Genomic DNA, 17422 nt, shown 5'->3' with positions numbered 1-17422 from the left:
ATGGATTGATTGCTATGATCAGCAAAGGGCAAGAGGGATCCTCTCACCTCTGCACGAGTCTACTGTATACCATGCAGCTGTGGACAAGTCTACATAGGGACCACAAAATGCAGCGGCCAAACACAAATCAAGGAACATGAAAGGCACTGCAGACTACTTCAACCTGAGAAGTCAGCCATAGCAGAGCACCTGATGAACCAACCTGGACACAGGATATTATTTGAGAACACAGAAATGCTGGACCACTCTCACAACCACCATGTCAGACTTCACAGGGAAGCCACCGAAATCTACAAGCATATGAACAATTTCAACAGAAAGGAGGAAATCATGAAAATGAACAAAATCTGGCTAAAAGTATTTTTAAAAACTCTAAAATCGGGACAGTAAATAAAGAGCAATACTCAAAATATAGGGGAATTCCAGACACGAATCAATCAAGGATAGCTAACACCTCCCAACAAAGGATCCCCCAGGCAGGAAGCAACAGGCTTTGAAGCTGCAAGGCCATTAAATGCTAATCATTAAATGTCATCAGTTGAGGACCCCTCCCCCAGCACCAACTGCCGCTCTGGGCCAGAGTGAACAGTTCCACCTTGTCTCCTGTGCTATTCTAATAATAATCTATATCTATAAAAATGCTCTGGTCATAATGAGTACCTTAAAAACAAAAGAACCAATGAACGAAATCACACCAAATTTGGCAACAAAATGTCTCACAACACAAGGAGTGACCATCACTCAAACAATTATGATTTTGTTATTTGGGAATTGTAGTTGCTGGGATTATTGTTCACCTACAATCAAAAAGCATTCTGAACTCCATCAACAATGGAATTGAACCAAACTTGGCACACAGAACTCCCATGACCAACAAAATATACTGGAAGGGTTTGGTGGGCACCTTGAGTTTTGGAGTTATCATTCCCCTACATCCAGAGAACATTGTGGACTCAAGGAATGATGGATCTGGACCAAACTTGGCACAAGCACTCAATACACCCAAATATGAACGCAGATGGCATTTGGGGGAAATAGACCTTGACATTTTGGAGTTGTAGTCACTGGGATTCACAGTTCACATACAATCAAAGAGCATTCCGAACCCCACAAACGACAGAATCGGGGCAAACTTACCACACAGAACCCCGGTGACCAACAGAAAATACTTAAGGTCATACGATCCAACTCCCTTCATCAGGGCAAGAAAACGTAATCAAAGCCCTCCTGACAAAGAGCCATCCAGCCATCAATATAGATATAGATAGATAGATAGATAGATAGATAGATAGATATGAGTCACACACAGAGAGATATAGTATCATGGATTTGAAAGGGAACCTTAAAGAAAGACAATGATATGTTGCATGTTCCATGGTGGGCAAACCAGACACTCTCCACATCAACATTGATAAAGAAACAGCAAAAAATACTGTTTACCCACAAGCATAAAGAAATTACATATATTAGAAACCAACACTTTCTCATTACTTTATTTTCCAAATCAACAGACTGGCCACAGCAACGCGTGGCAGGGGACAGCTAGTATAATATAATGTAATATAATATATTGTATATACATATAATATTTATAATATTATAATGTAATGCGATATAATACTAATAACAATAATATGATATTATAATTATATATTTATATTACACTAGCCGTCCCCTGCCACACATTGCTGTGGCCCAGTCTGTGTATATGTGTTTTGTGTGGATTATGTGTGTATATGTATTTGTGTATATGTGGTTTTGCGCAAGCATTGTAATGTTTTTATTATTTCTTGGCTTTTTAAGTGTCTTCCACTGCTTTTTCAGTGTTTTTATGAGTGATGGTCAATTGTTGGCCTGATAGGTGCATTGAGTCCAAATTAGGTGTCAGTTAGTCCAGTGGTTTTTGAGTTATGTTAATCCCACAAACGAACATTGCATTTTTATTTATATAGATGTAATATTACAATATAATGGTATAGTACAAAATAGTAATATTTAATACTGATATTGTACTATGCTAATAATAATAATAATAATAATAATAATAATAATATATTGTATGTATATATATCTTGTAAGCCGCTCTGAGTCCCCTTCAGGGTGAGAAGGGCAGCATATAAATGTTGTAAATAAATAAAGTAAATAAATAAATAATCAAGGTGTCCAATTGCAACATTCACATGTTCCTCAAGCAGACAAAAGTCCTTTCTCCCACCCTGGAAATTCCACAAACATATAAACCTCACTTGCCTAGTTTCCAACAGACCTCACAACCTCTGAGGATGCCTGACATAGATGTGGGCAAAACGTCAGGAGAGAATGCTTCTGGAACATGGTCACACAGCCCAGAAAACTCACCGCAACCCAGTGATTCCGGCCACGAGAGCCTTCAACAACACATTTAAGGTAGATATTGGGAGAGTGGATGCAATGGAGACGTATGGATACTGCTTGCAAACAGACTGACCTTGCAGGCAGAGGGGGGTCGGCTTTGCCAGCGACCAGCCATGAAGATCTGTGGTAGGCGTATCTGTATCGCTTGTTGTCTACTGGAACGATATCCATAAGCACAATGAACTTTGCTTCTGGATCCACGCCCGAAAAGGAAACCCTGATGGTTGGAAACATTCTTCTGAAAGACACAGAAGCAAATGAGATGATAAATATATAAATAAGAAAGCAGAGAAAATAATCCCTTTGAACATGATCAGAAACAGACATTTAGTGCAGCCACCAGAGAAAGACAGGGAAATTCCAAACATGCCTGCATTTCTCTGTTTGGGGATATTTAAAACAAGCCATATCTCCCTACTGTACACAGGGACTGAAACCACTCCATATTTTAAACATTTTAAGTGTATAATAGGGAGGGTGGAGTTCCATCCGAGGCTCTAATTGCCATCTGGTTCTCGGGCAGCCTAAGGAAAATGTTACAAACCATAAAGATTTCTAAACTTGGGTAGGTGAGCTATAACTCCTAAAATCACCACCAAAAGTGACCCAGGATTAAAAGTTCTGGCACAAAAGAAGTTTTAAGTGTACTTGGGACACCATTATGACAGCAAAGAAGCCACCATAGTACTGGTGATCAGTGTACTATCTGAAAGGTAAAAGTAAAGGTTTTCCCCTGACATTAAGTCTAGTCATGTCCGACTCTGGGGGTGGTGCTCATCTCTATTTCTAAGCTGAAGAGCCGGCGTTGTCCATAGACACCTCCAAGGTCATGTGGCCAGCATGCCTGCATGGAGCGCTGTCACCTTCCTGCAGAAGGGAAGTGTGATCTACTCACACTTGCATGTTTTCGAACTTCTAGGTTGGCAGAAGCTGGGCCTAACAGTGGGAGCTCACCCCGCTCCCCAGATTTGAACTGCCAAACTTTTGGTCAGCAACTTCAGCAGCTCAACGTGCACCACTCTAACCATTTTGCTATCTGAGTATCCAACACTATCTGTGGTGTTGGAGGAGAGTTCTGAGAGTGCCTTGGACTGCGAGAAGATCCAACCAGTCCATCCTCCAGGAAATAAAGCCCGGCTGCTCACTGGAGGGAAGGATACTAGAGACAAAGCTGAAGTACTTTGGCCACATCATGAGGAGACAGCAAAGCCTCTCTAGACAATTATGCTGGGGAAAGTGGAAGGCAAAAGGAAGAGGGGCCGACCAAGGGCAAGATGGATGGATGGCATCCTTGAAGTGACTGGACTTGAAGGAGCTGGGGGTGGTGACGGCCAACAGGGAGCTCTGGTGTGGGCTGGTCCAGGAGGTCACGAAGAGTCGGAGATGACTGAACAAATGAACAAATCTGAGCAAAACAATTAAAGCTGGTCATCTCCAGATGTTCTTGACTATAGCTCCCACCATCCCCTACCTGGCAGAGAGTAATGGGAATTGTAGTCCAATATATCAGGACATCACCAAGTAGGAAAAGACTGTACAATACAATTTGGAACAAAAAAAATGGAAAAGGGATTTAGGAATCAATATTACAGAGGAGGAATGGTTTAAATTTTGGAAACAAAGAATTATGAAAAATATGTCGGTGAGAATTGTTTGGAGATGGTACACGACTCCAATCATGTTAGGTTATTATAATAGAAACAATCTACAAAATTGTTGGAGGTATGTAGTGAATTCCCTACCTGTTAGGCTAGGAAAGGCCTCGGAAAAAGTAGGCTCAAGAAGTTCGGCAGCCACTGCCAGGGGACAATCCATTTTAGTTACTCATTTCTTGAAGGGGGCATGTTTAGAAAGAGCAACTTTGGAGGGAAATGAGAGAAGACTGTAATTGGCTGAATTAGAGTGAGCGGAGCCTAACTTGGCAAAAGAAAAAAAATCAACTTTAAGGGGACGTTTTGAAACCCTGTCAGGCAGATTGATTCTGGGAGTCAAAGGAGATTGACTGTGGGTGTCAAAGAAGGAGGAGGTGAGAGTTGGGAGTGGTGAAGGGTTAGTGTGAGAGGCCTGAAATTGGTCAGTTGGGTAGCAGAGATAGCTAGTGAATAGATTTTTACAGCTATTAGGGAAATAGCTGGTGGAGGAGTGAAGGGATAGATCCAGGATAGGACTATTTGTGCTGGTGTTTAGAAATTACTTTCAGAGAGCAATCCTGTTAGTAAATTCTATGGAGGGAGAGAGACGTGTTCCTGTGTAACTAAGACTGAACTGCTTAAGGTAACAACATGCTTTTAAGTCAATACTCTGAAACAGCTAAGCTTCATACCTGATTTGTTCAAGTTCTCTTAAATAAACATCATTGTTTTGTTGTTCTCAACATCTGCCTCATGTGTGCCTCTGTGGGTGAAGTTTTAAAAGCGGTTTCCTGCAGCAATCAAGAGTCTATGGTGGCAGCATATATTTTATAGAACAAACTTTTAGTGTTACCTCAGAACACAAGCCTGAGGGCTAATCCAACACACGCTTGCCTAAGATACTTCCAGTAAGCCAAGGGCTTATCAGTGCTTTTAAGTTTGGTAGTGGCCAGAGGGTTTTCAAAAGGTTTTTCGGCCAGAAGAAAGTTCCAGCTTAGTGCAGCTTTTGTGTTTCGGCTTCTACACACAGAAGCCTCATTCCAAGCACAAGTGGTGTTCTGCTTTTTGGGATGTTGTTCCCAAATTAAGCCTCGACTCCTTTATAAGGTACAATAAGGAAACTGGAATTTAAATACACTTATAATAGGAATGTGAAAAGATAAAAGAAATTCAAGAAAAAGTATTTCTTGAAATTAATGACATATTATTGGTTAATCAATAAAAAATCCAAATATGGCACTTCTATTAAATTTTGGAGATATAAGATTAAAATGGAAAAAGAAAGAATTAATAGTGATTTTTGTTACTGCTTTAAGATTAGTTATAGCCAAAAAAATGGAGAGAAAATTATGATTACAAAATCAATGATCGGTACAAAGAGGTGTAGAACACCCCAATGAACAATAAACTGACTTGTGGAATAAAATGTAAAAAGGGATAAATGGGAAAAAAATGATTTTGAGGCAACATGGGGTGAATTCTTAGAAAATATATTTGTCAAAGAAAAAGGAATAAAACCAAATCAACATATGCTAGAATTTTGGAGAAGAGGTCAATATAATAATTATTAACATTAAGGATGAATATATGTTCCACAGGTGGTGGGTCCGCATAGACATTACATATATAAAATATATGATCAATTGTTTGATTTGTTGTGTGTTTTGTATTAATGTTAGTTGTGTGTGATATGTATAGTTTATTTATTATGAAGAAATAAAAATCAAATTCAGAAAATCAAAATATTACAAAATAGGGCAGTGCTGGAAAGGATTTGCATCTCTCCTCAATAATGATTAACCATTCAATAGATGATTGATTGGGGTGTAGGAGGAACCCAAGAACCTTCCAACTGATAAAATATTAGTCCTTACATATTGCAGAAATACAGCCTTCTCATGGAGGAATTGGACTTTTGAGGAGAGCAATCTGGATCTCATGTATAGCCTATAAAGTTCTAAACAGTTCTGGCCCAGCTTACCTGTGTGAATGTATCTCCCTCTATGAACCATTTCATCTGGGGAGGCCCTGTTTTCGGTCCTGCCTTCTTTGCAGATGCGACTACTGGGGACGAAGGACAGGGCCTTCTCAGTGGTGGACCCTCAGATGTGGAACTCCCTCCCCAATGACATTAGATCAGCCCCCTCCCTCCTGGCCCTCAGAAGGAAAATGAAAACATGACTTTGGGATCAAGCCTTCGGAAAATAGTGCAGTGCAATAACAGATATGGAATATGTGCAATGACTATTGGACCGGCCCTGGACTACGAATATGGATGGCTTGGTTTCAATATTGAATGTAATGTTTAAATTTTAATATGTATTAATTTTAATTTTAATGTTTTTGGAATTGCATGTTGCTTTAAGGCATTGAATAATTGTCTATATGTAAGCCGTCTTGAGTCTCCTTCGGGGTTGAGAAAAGTGGGCTATAAATATGGTAAATAAAATATATAAACAAACAAACAAATGTATCTGTTAAGCAACAGTTTGGTATTTGCTGCAATAATGTTTTGAGTTCATCCATTACATTTTCAAAAACATGTATATACTTGTGATGTTTTAAGTATATATATTTAAAATACCGAGTGTGAACATAATAAATCTCTTTATGTAAGCACTAGCTGTCCCCTGCCACCCGTTGCTGTGGCCCAGTCTGTGTATATGTGTATATGTGTATATATGTGTGTTTATGTATATATGTAGTTTTGCGCATGCGTTGTAATAGGTTTTTAATATTTTTTGCTTTTTAGTCCCTTCCACTGTGTTTTTCCATGTTTTTATGAGTGATGGCCACTTGTTGGCTTGATAGGTGTCTTGTGTCCAAATTTGGTGTCAATTCGTCCAGTGGTTTTTGAGTTATGTTAATCCCGCAAACGAACATTACATTTTTATTTATATAGACTAGCTGTCCCCTGCCACGCGTTGCTGTGGCCCACATGGGCGTTCTGTGTGGGAGGTTTGGCCTAATTCTATCATTGGTGGAGTTCAGAATGCTCTGTGATTGTAGGTGAACTATAAAACCCAGCAACTACAACTCCCAAATGTCACGATTCTATTTTCCCCAAACTCAATCTGTGTTCATATTTGGGCATATGAAGTATTAGTCCCAAGGTTTGTCCAGATCCATCATTGTTTGAATCCACAGTACTCTCTGGATGTAGGTGAACTACAACTCCCAAACTCAAGGTCAATATCCACCAAACTCTTCTAGTGTTTTCTGTTGGTCATGGGAGTCCTGTGTGCCACGTGCGGTTCAATTCCATCGTTGGTGGAGTTCAGAATGCTCTTTGATTGTAGGTGAACTATAAATCCCAGCAACTACAACTCCCAAATGACAAAATCAAAAACTTTTGAGTGAAGGACATACATTGGATTGTTAGGTGTATGCTGTCCAAATTTGGTGTCCATTAGTCCTGTGGTTTTTGAGTTATGTTAATCCCATAAACAAACATTACATTTTTATTTATCTTGATTACATGTACATCAATTTGGCAGGAAGATGTTCTTGCTGAAGACTGCCACTGAGTTTGACAAACCCAGCTTTTCTATTAATTTAATAACACAGAACTCTCTGATATGAAAATTCTACAGAATTTACTTCAAAGTATTTTAGAGCAATGACTGAAGAGTCACATCTATTTTTTTCAGCCTCTCCTTTCATTCCTCAGCTTTTAAACTTCCACATAGCTCTTCACTTACAGTAAGATATGGTGCATGCCATTCTCAAAAGGCAATGCCATCATCCAACACACCTTGTGACTCCAGTATGATCACAAGAACATCTGCCAGAAAACTTTGCAGCCCCCTTCCAGAATTAGTATCTAAGACTCTGTGTTTTTGACACCGACAAACTCATGATCAGCAAGTGGCATGAAACTTGCCAAGATATTTTATAAAGAACTTCCAGGCAATTTCCCGATTCAATTGTCATGCATATGTAAAAGGACAACATGTTTAATGGTGACAGTTCACACATTCAGTTGTGTGTTATCTTGTATCCTGACATAATGGGGTGATAAAATTGCCTTGAAAAGGCAGGATTACTTTTAATATATACTAGGGGTCCCTGCCACGTGTTGCTGTGGCCCATTCTGGTGATCTGGAAAATAAAGTAACAAGAAAGTGTTGGTTTCTAATATATGTAATTTCTTGATGCTTGCGGGTAAACAGTATGTCTTGCTGTTTCTTTGCCAGTGTAGATGTGAAAATTGTCCGGTTTGCCTACTCTAGAACATGCAACATATCGTTGTCCTTCTCTAGGTGTCCCTTTCAAATCTTTGATACTGCATCTGTCATATACATATATGTGTGTGTGTGAATGGCTGGACGGCCCTTTGTCAGAAGGGCTTTGATTATGTTTTCTTGCCCTAGTGACGGGAGTTGGACTGCATGGCTTTAAGACAGCATTTCTCAACCTGGGAAGTCAAGACCCCGGGGGGGGGGGTCACCAGGGGGGTGTCAGAAGGGTCACCAAAGACCACCAGAAAACACAGTATTTTCTGTTGAACATGGGGGTTCTTTGTGGGAAGTTTGGCCCAATACCATTGTTGGTGAGGTTCGGAATGCTCCTTGATTGTAGGTGAATTATAAATCCCAGTACTACAACTCCCAAATGTCAAAGTCTATTTCCCACAAACTCTATCTGTGTTTATATTTGGGCATATTGATAATTTGTGCCAAGTTTGGTCCAGATCCATCATTGTTTGAGTCCACAACGCTCTTGAGATGTAGGTGAACTACAACTCCAAAACTCAAGGTCAATGCCCACCAAACCCTTTTAGTGTTTTCTGTTGGTCATGGGAGTCCTGTGTGCCAAGTTTGGTTCAATTCCATTGTTAGTGGAGTTCAGAATGCTCTTTGATTATAGGTGAACTATAAATCCTAGCAATTACAACTCCTAAATGACAAAACCATAATTTTTGAGTGATGGTCACTCCTTGTGTTGTGAGACATTTTGTTACAAAATTTGGTGTGATTTCGTTCATTGGTTCTTTTGTTTTTAAAGTACTCATTACGCACAGAGCATTATTATATATATAGATGTGTTATGGTGACAATTTTATACTTGTATTGCTTTGTTAATCTTATGGTTATGTTGTTTACTCTGTATGTATTGATGATGTTACTTGGAAACCACTCTGAGTCCCCTCAAGGAGTTAGAGCGGTATATAAATAAAGTTTTATTATTTTATTATTATATTATAAGACACTGACAGTAGACAAACACAACTCAGATGTTTCAATAATAATAATAATAATAATCATCATCATCATCATCTTTATTTATACCCCGCCACCATCTCCCCAGGGGGCACTCGGAGCGGCTTACATGGGGCCAAGCCTGGACAACATATTAAAGCAAAATAAAAGCAAAGCATAAACAACAAACAACATCATCAAAATTACATAGAAAAAAAGTATAACATAGTCAGAAAATAACATTCCAATAAACACAATCACAATAACAATGGGCGGGCCACATATACAAGATAAATTGATTAAAAAACTAATGAGATAAAAAATAGTGGTGGACAAATCTTGATCATGGTAAAAGCTTCCTTTCTCTGATTTTTTAATTCATGCTATAAAATTATGTTCTCTCTCTCTCTTTAAAGTGGTAAAGGTAAAGTTTTCCCCTTGATATTAAGTCTAGTCATATCCGACTCTAGGGGGTGGTGCTCATCTCCATTTCTAAGTCGAAGAGCTGGCATTGTCCGTAGACACCTCCAAGGTCATATGGCCAGCATAACTGCATGGAGAGACATTACCTTCCTGCCAGAGCGGTACCTATTGATCTACTCACATTTGCATGTTTTCAAACTGCTAGATTGGCAGAAGCTGGGGCTAACAGTAGGAGCTCATTCCACTCCCCTGATTCGAACTGCCAACCTTTTGGTCATCAAGTTCAGCAGTTCAGCGGTTTAACTCACTGCACCACCAGCATTTTAAGGTTTCCATGGCATAAACAGTCACCTGAGACTAAGCTCCATGGATGACATGTTTTACAGAATTTATAGGATTGCACTGTTATTAATAATATCTTGTGCTTTCATACACAAGCACACACACCTCTTGGACACAATACCTTTTAGATGGTACCTCCCATTATTCCCAATCTACCATGGTCACTGGCAATGCTACCTGGGGGTTCTGGGAGTTGTAGTCCAAAACAGGTGGTGTATAGGATATTTGTTAAAGACTTTGCATCCAGTTGACTTCAAACAACTTACCTTCCTGATTTTGTGATGATCATCTCAGTCCCCAGTTCATGGAATTTGTCCCAAAGCTCCTTGGTCTCCAAACTGCAGGAGATCTTGGCCATCTCTTCACTGGGGATGACAGGAGTGGTGGGGATGAGGGGTTCTGTGCACAGGGAGGAGGGGTTACTATTATTGCCGAAATCTCCATGTGTGTCCAAACCAGGCAGTTCATTCAGCGCTTGAGAACAAGATGACTTCTCCACAAATTGCTCTGAAAGGAAGACAGAGAGAAAAGGTGATGTTGAAAAAATAATCCCATAAAGAAACAAATTATCGAAGCAGAGAGAGAAAAACATGATCTCCCAAAAGGCAATAAAGGAGGATTCCATCACAGACCTAATAACCAGGAGTGAAACTGACAATCACAAAAAAAGTTCTGTCTCCCCCAGAAGTGAAATAGACAGGCATGACATTGACAACTTCTTTATCACTGAAGATTGGGGACACATCAGTACTGGTCACTTAGGTTACTTTGAAACTGGTCTTGAGCAGTTTTGCTGTGCAGATAAACCCTGGAATCAGTTTGAGGCCAGGGTGGTGATTACACGCCCCTCAGCGGCCAACCTCAAATCCTAATATCTCCACAAGAGCCACAACGGATATAGGGATGATTTTTTTCCAACTCCCTCCTCTGGAATCCACATGTGCGGATCAGTGGACCACTTTCAATGTCTGCATGGCAATTCGCATTCTGCAAAGCTAATTTTGCTGTGTTTATACTAGAGAGCACTAGAGGCTTCATTTTGGATTTTCCCCTGTGCAGTGGATTAAACCACTGACCTGCTGAGCTTGTTGACCGAAAGTGGTGTGAGCTTCCGCTGTCAGCCCCAGCTTCTGCCAACCTAGCAGTTTGAAAATATGCAAATGTGAGTAGATCAATAGGTACCGCTCCGGCGGGAAGGTAACGGCACTCCATGCAGTCATGCTGACCACATGGCCTAGAGGTGTCTATGGACAATGCTGGCTCTTTGGCTTAGAAATGGAGATAAGCACCACATCCCAGAGTCGGACACGACTGGACTTAATGTCAGGGAAAAACCTTTACCTTTACCCAACTTTGCTTGCATCTGATTACGGGGCTTAAAGCAATGCAGTTCATTTTTTTCAACTTGCATGGTCTAGCTGCTATGTTTCGGAGGTAGCTTGAAACTGCATTAAATGCTCAATGTAGATCAGTAGTTCCCAACCTTTATTTGACCAGGGACCACTCTCCAACATTACAAATCAGTTTTTGGTCAACTTTAGATTTGGTTTGGTTATTTGGGGTGCGGATTCAGAAAATTGCTTTGGATAGACCACATCAGTTCTAGTTTCTGATACAGAACATACTCCACCCAGTATTTGCCATCTGCTCACCCATATCTAATAATCTAGAGCTGATGTGGTTGTAGTAATCTTTCATGGATAGTCAGCCTCTCCCCTCCCGATATCCCCCTTGCCTCGGCACTCTAAGAGGGTTTCGCGAGACCAATCACTCTCGTTGCCAAATGGTTTCAAGACAATAGTATAGTAATGGTGAGGTCGTGAACCACATTTTTGTTCTTGCGAACCACTGGTGGTCCACGTACCACAGGTTGGGAACCACTGATATAGATGAACCTGACATTCCAATGAGACTTGGGATATATTTACAGAGACAGTTAAATCAATCTGAGTGCTAGACACAGAATCAGGCCTAAGAAGTAGAGACTCCCCCAGTCACTGCAGAAGCATATTTCGGTGCCGCTGTGTTGCCACCTTAAATCTCCCTCTACGCCCATGTTGTGCCCATCTCCAGCCACAACGTGGCACCAACCTGTTCCCCATTGCTTGCTGTGACATCAGCCAGAGTGATGGGGTGCTCAAGGTGTGGAGAGAGGAGGAAATTCTCTCTTCTCTTCCCCTTTCTTTCCCAAAACTGGTAAAGGGATAGAGGTGCCCAGTCACAATTGGAGACCACCATAACACAGCAGGTGTGGGGGGAACATGATTGTCATCCTGAGTCAGAGCCCAAGAAATGCAAAATGGCAATGGAGATGGTAGCAACCAGTTCTATTTGGGAACTGACCCAACTGTCCCTACTGCCCCTAAGTTGGGAGGGGAACCCCCCCTTTTTTTCCCAATAATACTGTAAGTGGCAAGGTCATGTTAAAGTAGCCTTGCCTCATGTTGCTTCAGATCAGCCCTTTGTGGTGAGGAGCTGCTGCAGAGTTAATCCTAATGTATAGCAACCAAATGATTAGTGTAAATAGGGTGTTTGATTATTGTAGTGGTTCTCAACCTGTGGGTCCTCAGGTGTTTTGGCCTACAACTCCCAGAAATCCCAGGCAGTTTACCAGCTTACTAGGCCAAAACATCTGGGGACCCACAGGTTGAGAACCACTGGATTGTTGGGTACTTTCTCTCTTTTTCACTTTAATTGAATCATCCTTTGAAAAAGAAGGCTGCCAAAAATGATAGTCTTCAAGAATTAGGAAAGCCATGTTTCTGGCCCTAAATGAAGTATGAAAGTAAAGCAGCAGCAAACAAACAAACATAGCAAGCGAACATCTGCTTCCAGGCTACACAATCCCTTCTAGTTACCGGAAATTGAAAACAATAAAAATGAAAATAAAGTATCGCAGATGGAAACCTTTCTTCCCAAATACCATGTCCAGGTATGTTCTTTTTCTTTTGTCTTGTTCTCTCCTATCCATCAGTTGGCAAACAACCTGAAGGCACATGCATGCGTGCACACACCTATCAAAGAGGAAATTGAGCACAGCCACCTCTTTTCCCACAAGTTTAAGAGCAGGTAGGCTTTAGGTTTGATTATTCCTCTAACACAGTGTTTCTCAACCTGGTGGTCGGGACCCCTGGGGAGTCACGAGGGGGTGTCAGAGGGGTCGCCAAAGACCATCGGAAAACACAGTATTTTCTATTGGTCATGGGGGTTCTGTGTGGGAAGTTTGGCCCAATTCTATTGTTGGTGGAGTTCAGAATGCTCTTTGATTGTAGGTGAACTATAAATCTCAGCAACTACAACTCACAAATGTCAAGGTCTATTGTCTCCAAACTCCGCCAGTGTTCACATTTGGGCATATTGAGTATTTGTGCCAAGTTTGCTCCAGATCCATCATTGTTTGAGTCCACAGTGACTACAACTTAGACTACAACTCTAAAAGTCAAGGTCAATGCCCACCAAACCCTTCTAGTATTTTCTGTTGATCATGAGAATTCTGTGTGCCAAGTTTGGTTCGATTCTATCGTTTGTGGGGTTCAGAATGCTCTTTGATTGTAGGTGATCTATAAATCCCAGCAACTACAACTTCCAAATGACAAAATCAAATCCCCCCCCCTCCCAAACCCAATCAGTATTTAAATTTGGGCATATTAAGTATTTGTGCCAAATGTGGTCCAGTGAATTAAAATACATCCTACATATCAGATATTTACAATATGATTCATAACAGTAGCAAAATTAGAGTTATGAAATAGCAACAAAATAATTTTATGGTTGGAAGTCACCACAACATAAGAAACTATATTAAGGGGTCACGGCATTGGGAAGGTTGAGAACTACTACTCTAACAGGATACAAAAGTGCCAATATCATTTAAAGAAATGCTGAGCCCATAAAGTTTTGCAGAGATATACTATAATTTTGGCCACATTCTTACTTCATGATGTATGAGAGATTGCTGTTCATTAAAAAAATGTAGATAGAAAACTAGTTTGTTGGAGTTCAGTACTAGCTATGGTAGTTTTCTAAGTAGATATATGTATTGATTTTTTAATGTCGGGGGTGGGGGTGGGGGTGGGGTTCAGGTGAGTTTTATCTTACGGCCCAAAACATTGCAGTCTAAGAAAAGAAAACATTTCACCGAGGCCCAACATTGCAGAGTAATGTCAAAGTGACCGTAAGAAAAGACACTTGGGATACATAGTGACCCGCTCACAAAGGATTACCCAAAAATATCTTAGGATACAAAAATATCTTAGGATACAAAAATGACAAGAAAAGGTTCATATCTTCCTTCTAATGAATACTAATGAATACAGGGTGGAAAAGTTAAGAACAGCCAATCTGAAATAGAATGTGGATATTTGATCTGTAATTTAGAAGAGGAAATGAGCCACTAAAAGTAATTGTGATACTTGAAAATCAAAATCCTAAACTCATTAGCTTGCAAAGAAGTCCGACTGACTCTCATGCAGTAAGTACATTTGTGTTTGATTTGGCATTACAGGGGAAATATTGTGGGACATTTAAATGTTTCTAAATTTTATAGGACAAAAATGCTTGAACATGGGGGGAAAGGTGCAAATTTTTTGCCATCCCCTTGGATTTCAAGATGAAATTGAGACCACCATTTATTTATTATTTATTTATTTAGGGCTTTTATATCCCGTCCTTTCTCAACCTCCGCAGAGGGACTCAGGACGGCTAACAAAGTGGCACCCCATAGCGTCCACATCAAAACATAAATATACAATTAACAGCAATGTAATAATAACAACAATATAAAACAGTATAAAACCGTATAAACAATATAAAAACAATATAAAAACAGACAACAAATAGTCAGCCACCACCGATTTAAATCATTATCCAAGGGCAGTCCATCAGTTCTAACTAAGTCAACACGTCAGTAGGTCAGCCTATTCTCCAAAGGCCTGATCCCATAGCCAGGATTTTACTTGTTTCAAAAGGGATGCAGCAGATCTAATTTCACTTGGGAGGGAGTTCCATAGCTGGGGGGCCACCACAGAAAAGGCCCTGTCCCTTGTCCCCGCCAGACACGACTGTGACAATGGGGGGACAATGAGCAGGGTCTCATCAGATGTTCCTTACACGACCAAAAAAAAGGGGCCTTAGTCGGATCGTAGTGGGAGATATGTACGAACAAGTAAACTGGGCCAGAACCATTAAGGGCTTTATAGGTCAAAGCCAGCACTTTGAATTGTGTTTGGAAGCTGATAGGCAGCCAGTGGAGCTGGCGTAACAAGGGTGTTGTGCGCTCCCTGTACCCAGCCCCTGGCTGCCGAACGTTGGACTAGTTAAAGCTTCCAGGCAGTCTTCAGAGGCAACCCCACATAGAGTGCATAGCAGTAGTCTGTTCGGGATGTAACAAGAGCGTGGACCACCGTGGCCAAGTCCGGCTTCCCAAGGTACAAGCACAGCTGGCGCACAAGTTTTAACTGTGCAAAAGCTCTCCCGGTCACCGCCAGGAGAGCTTCCAGACTCAGCTATGAGTCCAGGATCACTCCCATTCTATATATACTGTATTTCTTCTATTCGAAGACTCATATATATAATATATATGCGCCTTTAAAAATGGGTTGTGTCTTATGATCTCAGGTGTATCTTATGTATTTTTGTTGCCGAAATAAGGGTGTGTCTTACAATGATGTGTCTAACAATTGAAGAAATACGAGAATGTATTTCTTTGGGAGTAATTCCTGTTATGTTTCATGGGAATGACTTACTTCCAGATAGACACTACTGAACAGAGCTGTTTAAGAATGTGCTGAATTTACATCTTGTTCTCAGTGAAGGTCAGAAACAACCTGGCACTGTTTTAAGCACTTGGAGAAGGACAAGATATAAATATTACAATTCAGAACTTCCCTGTATACTGTATTTCTTCCATTCTAAGACTCACTTATATATTATATTATTATATAACAATTATATTATTAATACTACTACTACTAATAATATTTACCAGATCTTGTATTGGTTCAGTACTGGTTAGTACTTGGATGGGAGACCATCAACCAATGCAAGACTGCCGGTGATGGATTTTAATTGTGATTTTTTTTTAGTGCTGTTTCGGGGTTTTTTTCAGTTCTAATGTTTCTATATATGTATATTTTAAATTGTATACTAATGCTTTTATGTCAAGCTGCTTAGAGTCCCCTTTAAGGAGATAAAGCAGGGTATAAATAATAATAATAATAATAATAATAATAATAATAAGGGACTCATGGTGGTTTCCAGCATATATGGTAAACATTCAATGACGAAAACAGAAAAACATACAAACAAAAAACAGATGAATTAAATATAATAAATCATAATAATCACTATTTATTACTGTTTGGCTATTGGTTGTTTTTTGGGCTACTGGTTGTTTTTATTATGTTTGTTTTATGTTGTTTATGATGTTGTTTTATAATTTTATTGCATTGTGTTTTTAATCTATGTCTGATTGGGCTTGGTCCCTATGCAAGCCATCCTAAGTTCCTTCAGGGAGATGGAGGCGGGATACAAAAATAAAGTTATATTATTATTATTATCATCATAATCATAATAACACTTTTGAGTATATCATGCTTTTTTAAAAGACTATAAAATCCATAATGGCAAAGGGCTGCTCTGAGGTAGTCCTTCTTAAGCAGGAATGTTTTCCATGCTATACCATGAACTGGAAGCATGTTTGTGCCCGTCGGCTACAATTGATGCCTGAATGTAACATGTCCTTTCACCTTTTCCCAGCCTCAGAGCCACAAGTACTGTTGGCTTACAATTCCCATCATCCCCAGTCTGCATCATCAGAAATGATGGGAGCTGTTGGTTAATAACATCCACATCTGGGGACCCAAACTGAGTAAAAACTGAAGAGCAATGACCTCTATGTAATATGTATATAATGTAAATCTACATTGTTACTTTTATATGTCCATGTATATGTATTTTATTGCATTTTGTGTATTATTTGCACTACTACTATTATTATTATTATTATTACTAATGCTTTTGTAAGCCACCCTGAGTCCCTTCTGTGAGGTAGTGTCAAAATATTAATAATAATAATAATAATTATTATTATTATTATTATTATTAGAAACAAAAAGATGAGTCCACCGCAGACAAGATCACTCTGTTGGCTGTTGTATTGGATTACACGTCGGACACTTCCCAAGTGTCTAGGACTGTGTGATGTATCAGCAAATAAGGCGTGCAGATCCCAGTAAGGTGGCCTTCTGCAGCTGGCAAATGGTAATTTTGTCAATTCCGGTTGTGTTTAATTGCAGGCCAAGGTCTTTAGGCACTGCACCCAGTGTGCTGATCACCACTGGGACCACCTTTACTGGCTTGTGCCAGAGTCTTTGCAGTTCGATCTTTAAATCCTCATATCTATTATTATTATCTTCATCATCATCATCATTA

The 17422-nt window shown here is 40.0% G+C and overlaps 1 protein-coding gene across 1 annotated transcript in view; it reads right to left on the bottom strand.

Annotated features, from left to right (window-relative positions):
- Positions 1 to 17422, bottom strand: part of TBX20 (T-box transcription factor 20) — an 86341-nt gene that overhangs the window by 53164 nt on the left and 15755 nt on the right. The window contains exons 2-3 of the mRNA XM_060781623.2: positions 10258 to 10498; positions 2468 to 2632 (exon numbers count right to left, since the gene is read on the bottom strand). Coding sequence (XP_060637606.2) covers positions 2468 to 2632; positions 10258 to 10498 — 406 coding nt within the window. The remainder of the gene's footprint in view (positions 1 to 2467; positions 2633 to 10257; positions 10499 to 17422) is intronic.

This window comes from Anolis sagrei, chromosome 6 (genome assembly GCF_037176765.1).
Source record: "Anolis sagrei isolate rAnoSag1 chromosome 6, rAnoSag1.mat, whole genome shotgun sequence".
Lineage (NCBI taxonomy): Eukaryota > Metazoa > Chordata > Lepidosauria > Squamata > Dactyloidae > Anolis > Anolis sagrei.
Note: the sequence above shows the minus strand (reverse complement) of the source record. Positions and strands in the feature narration are given on the sequence as shown.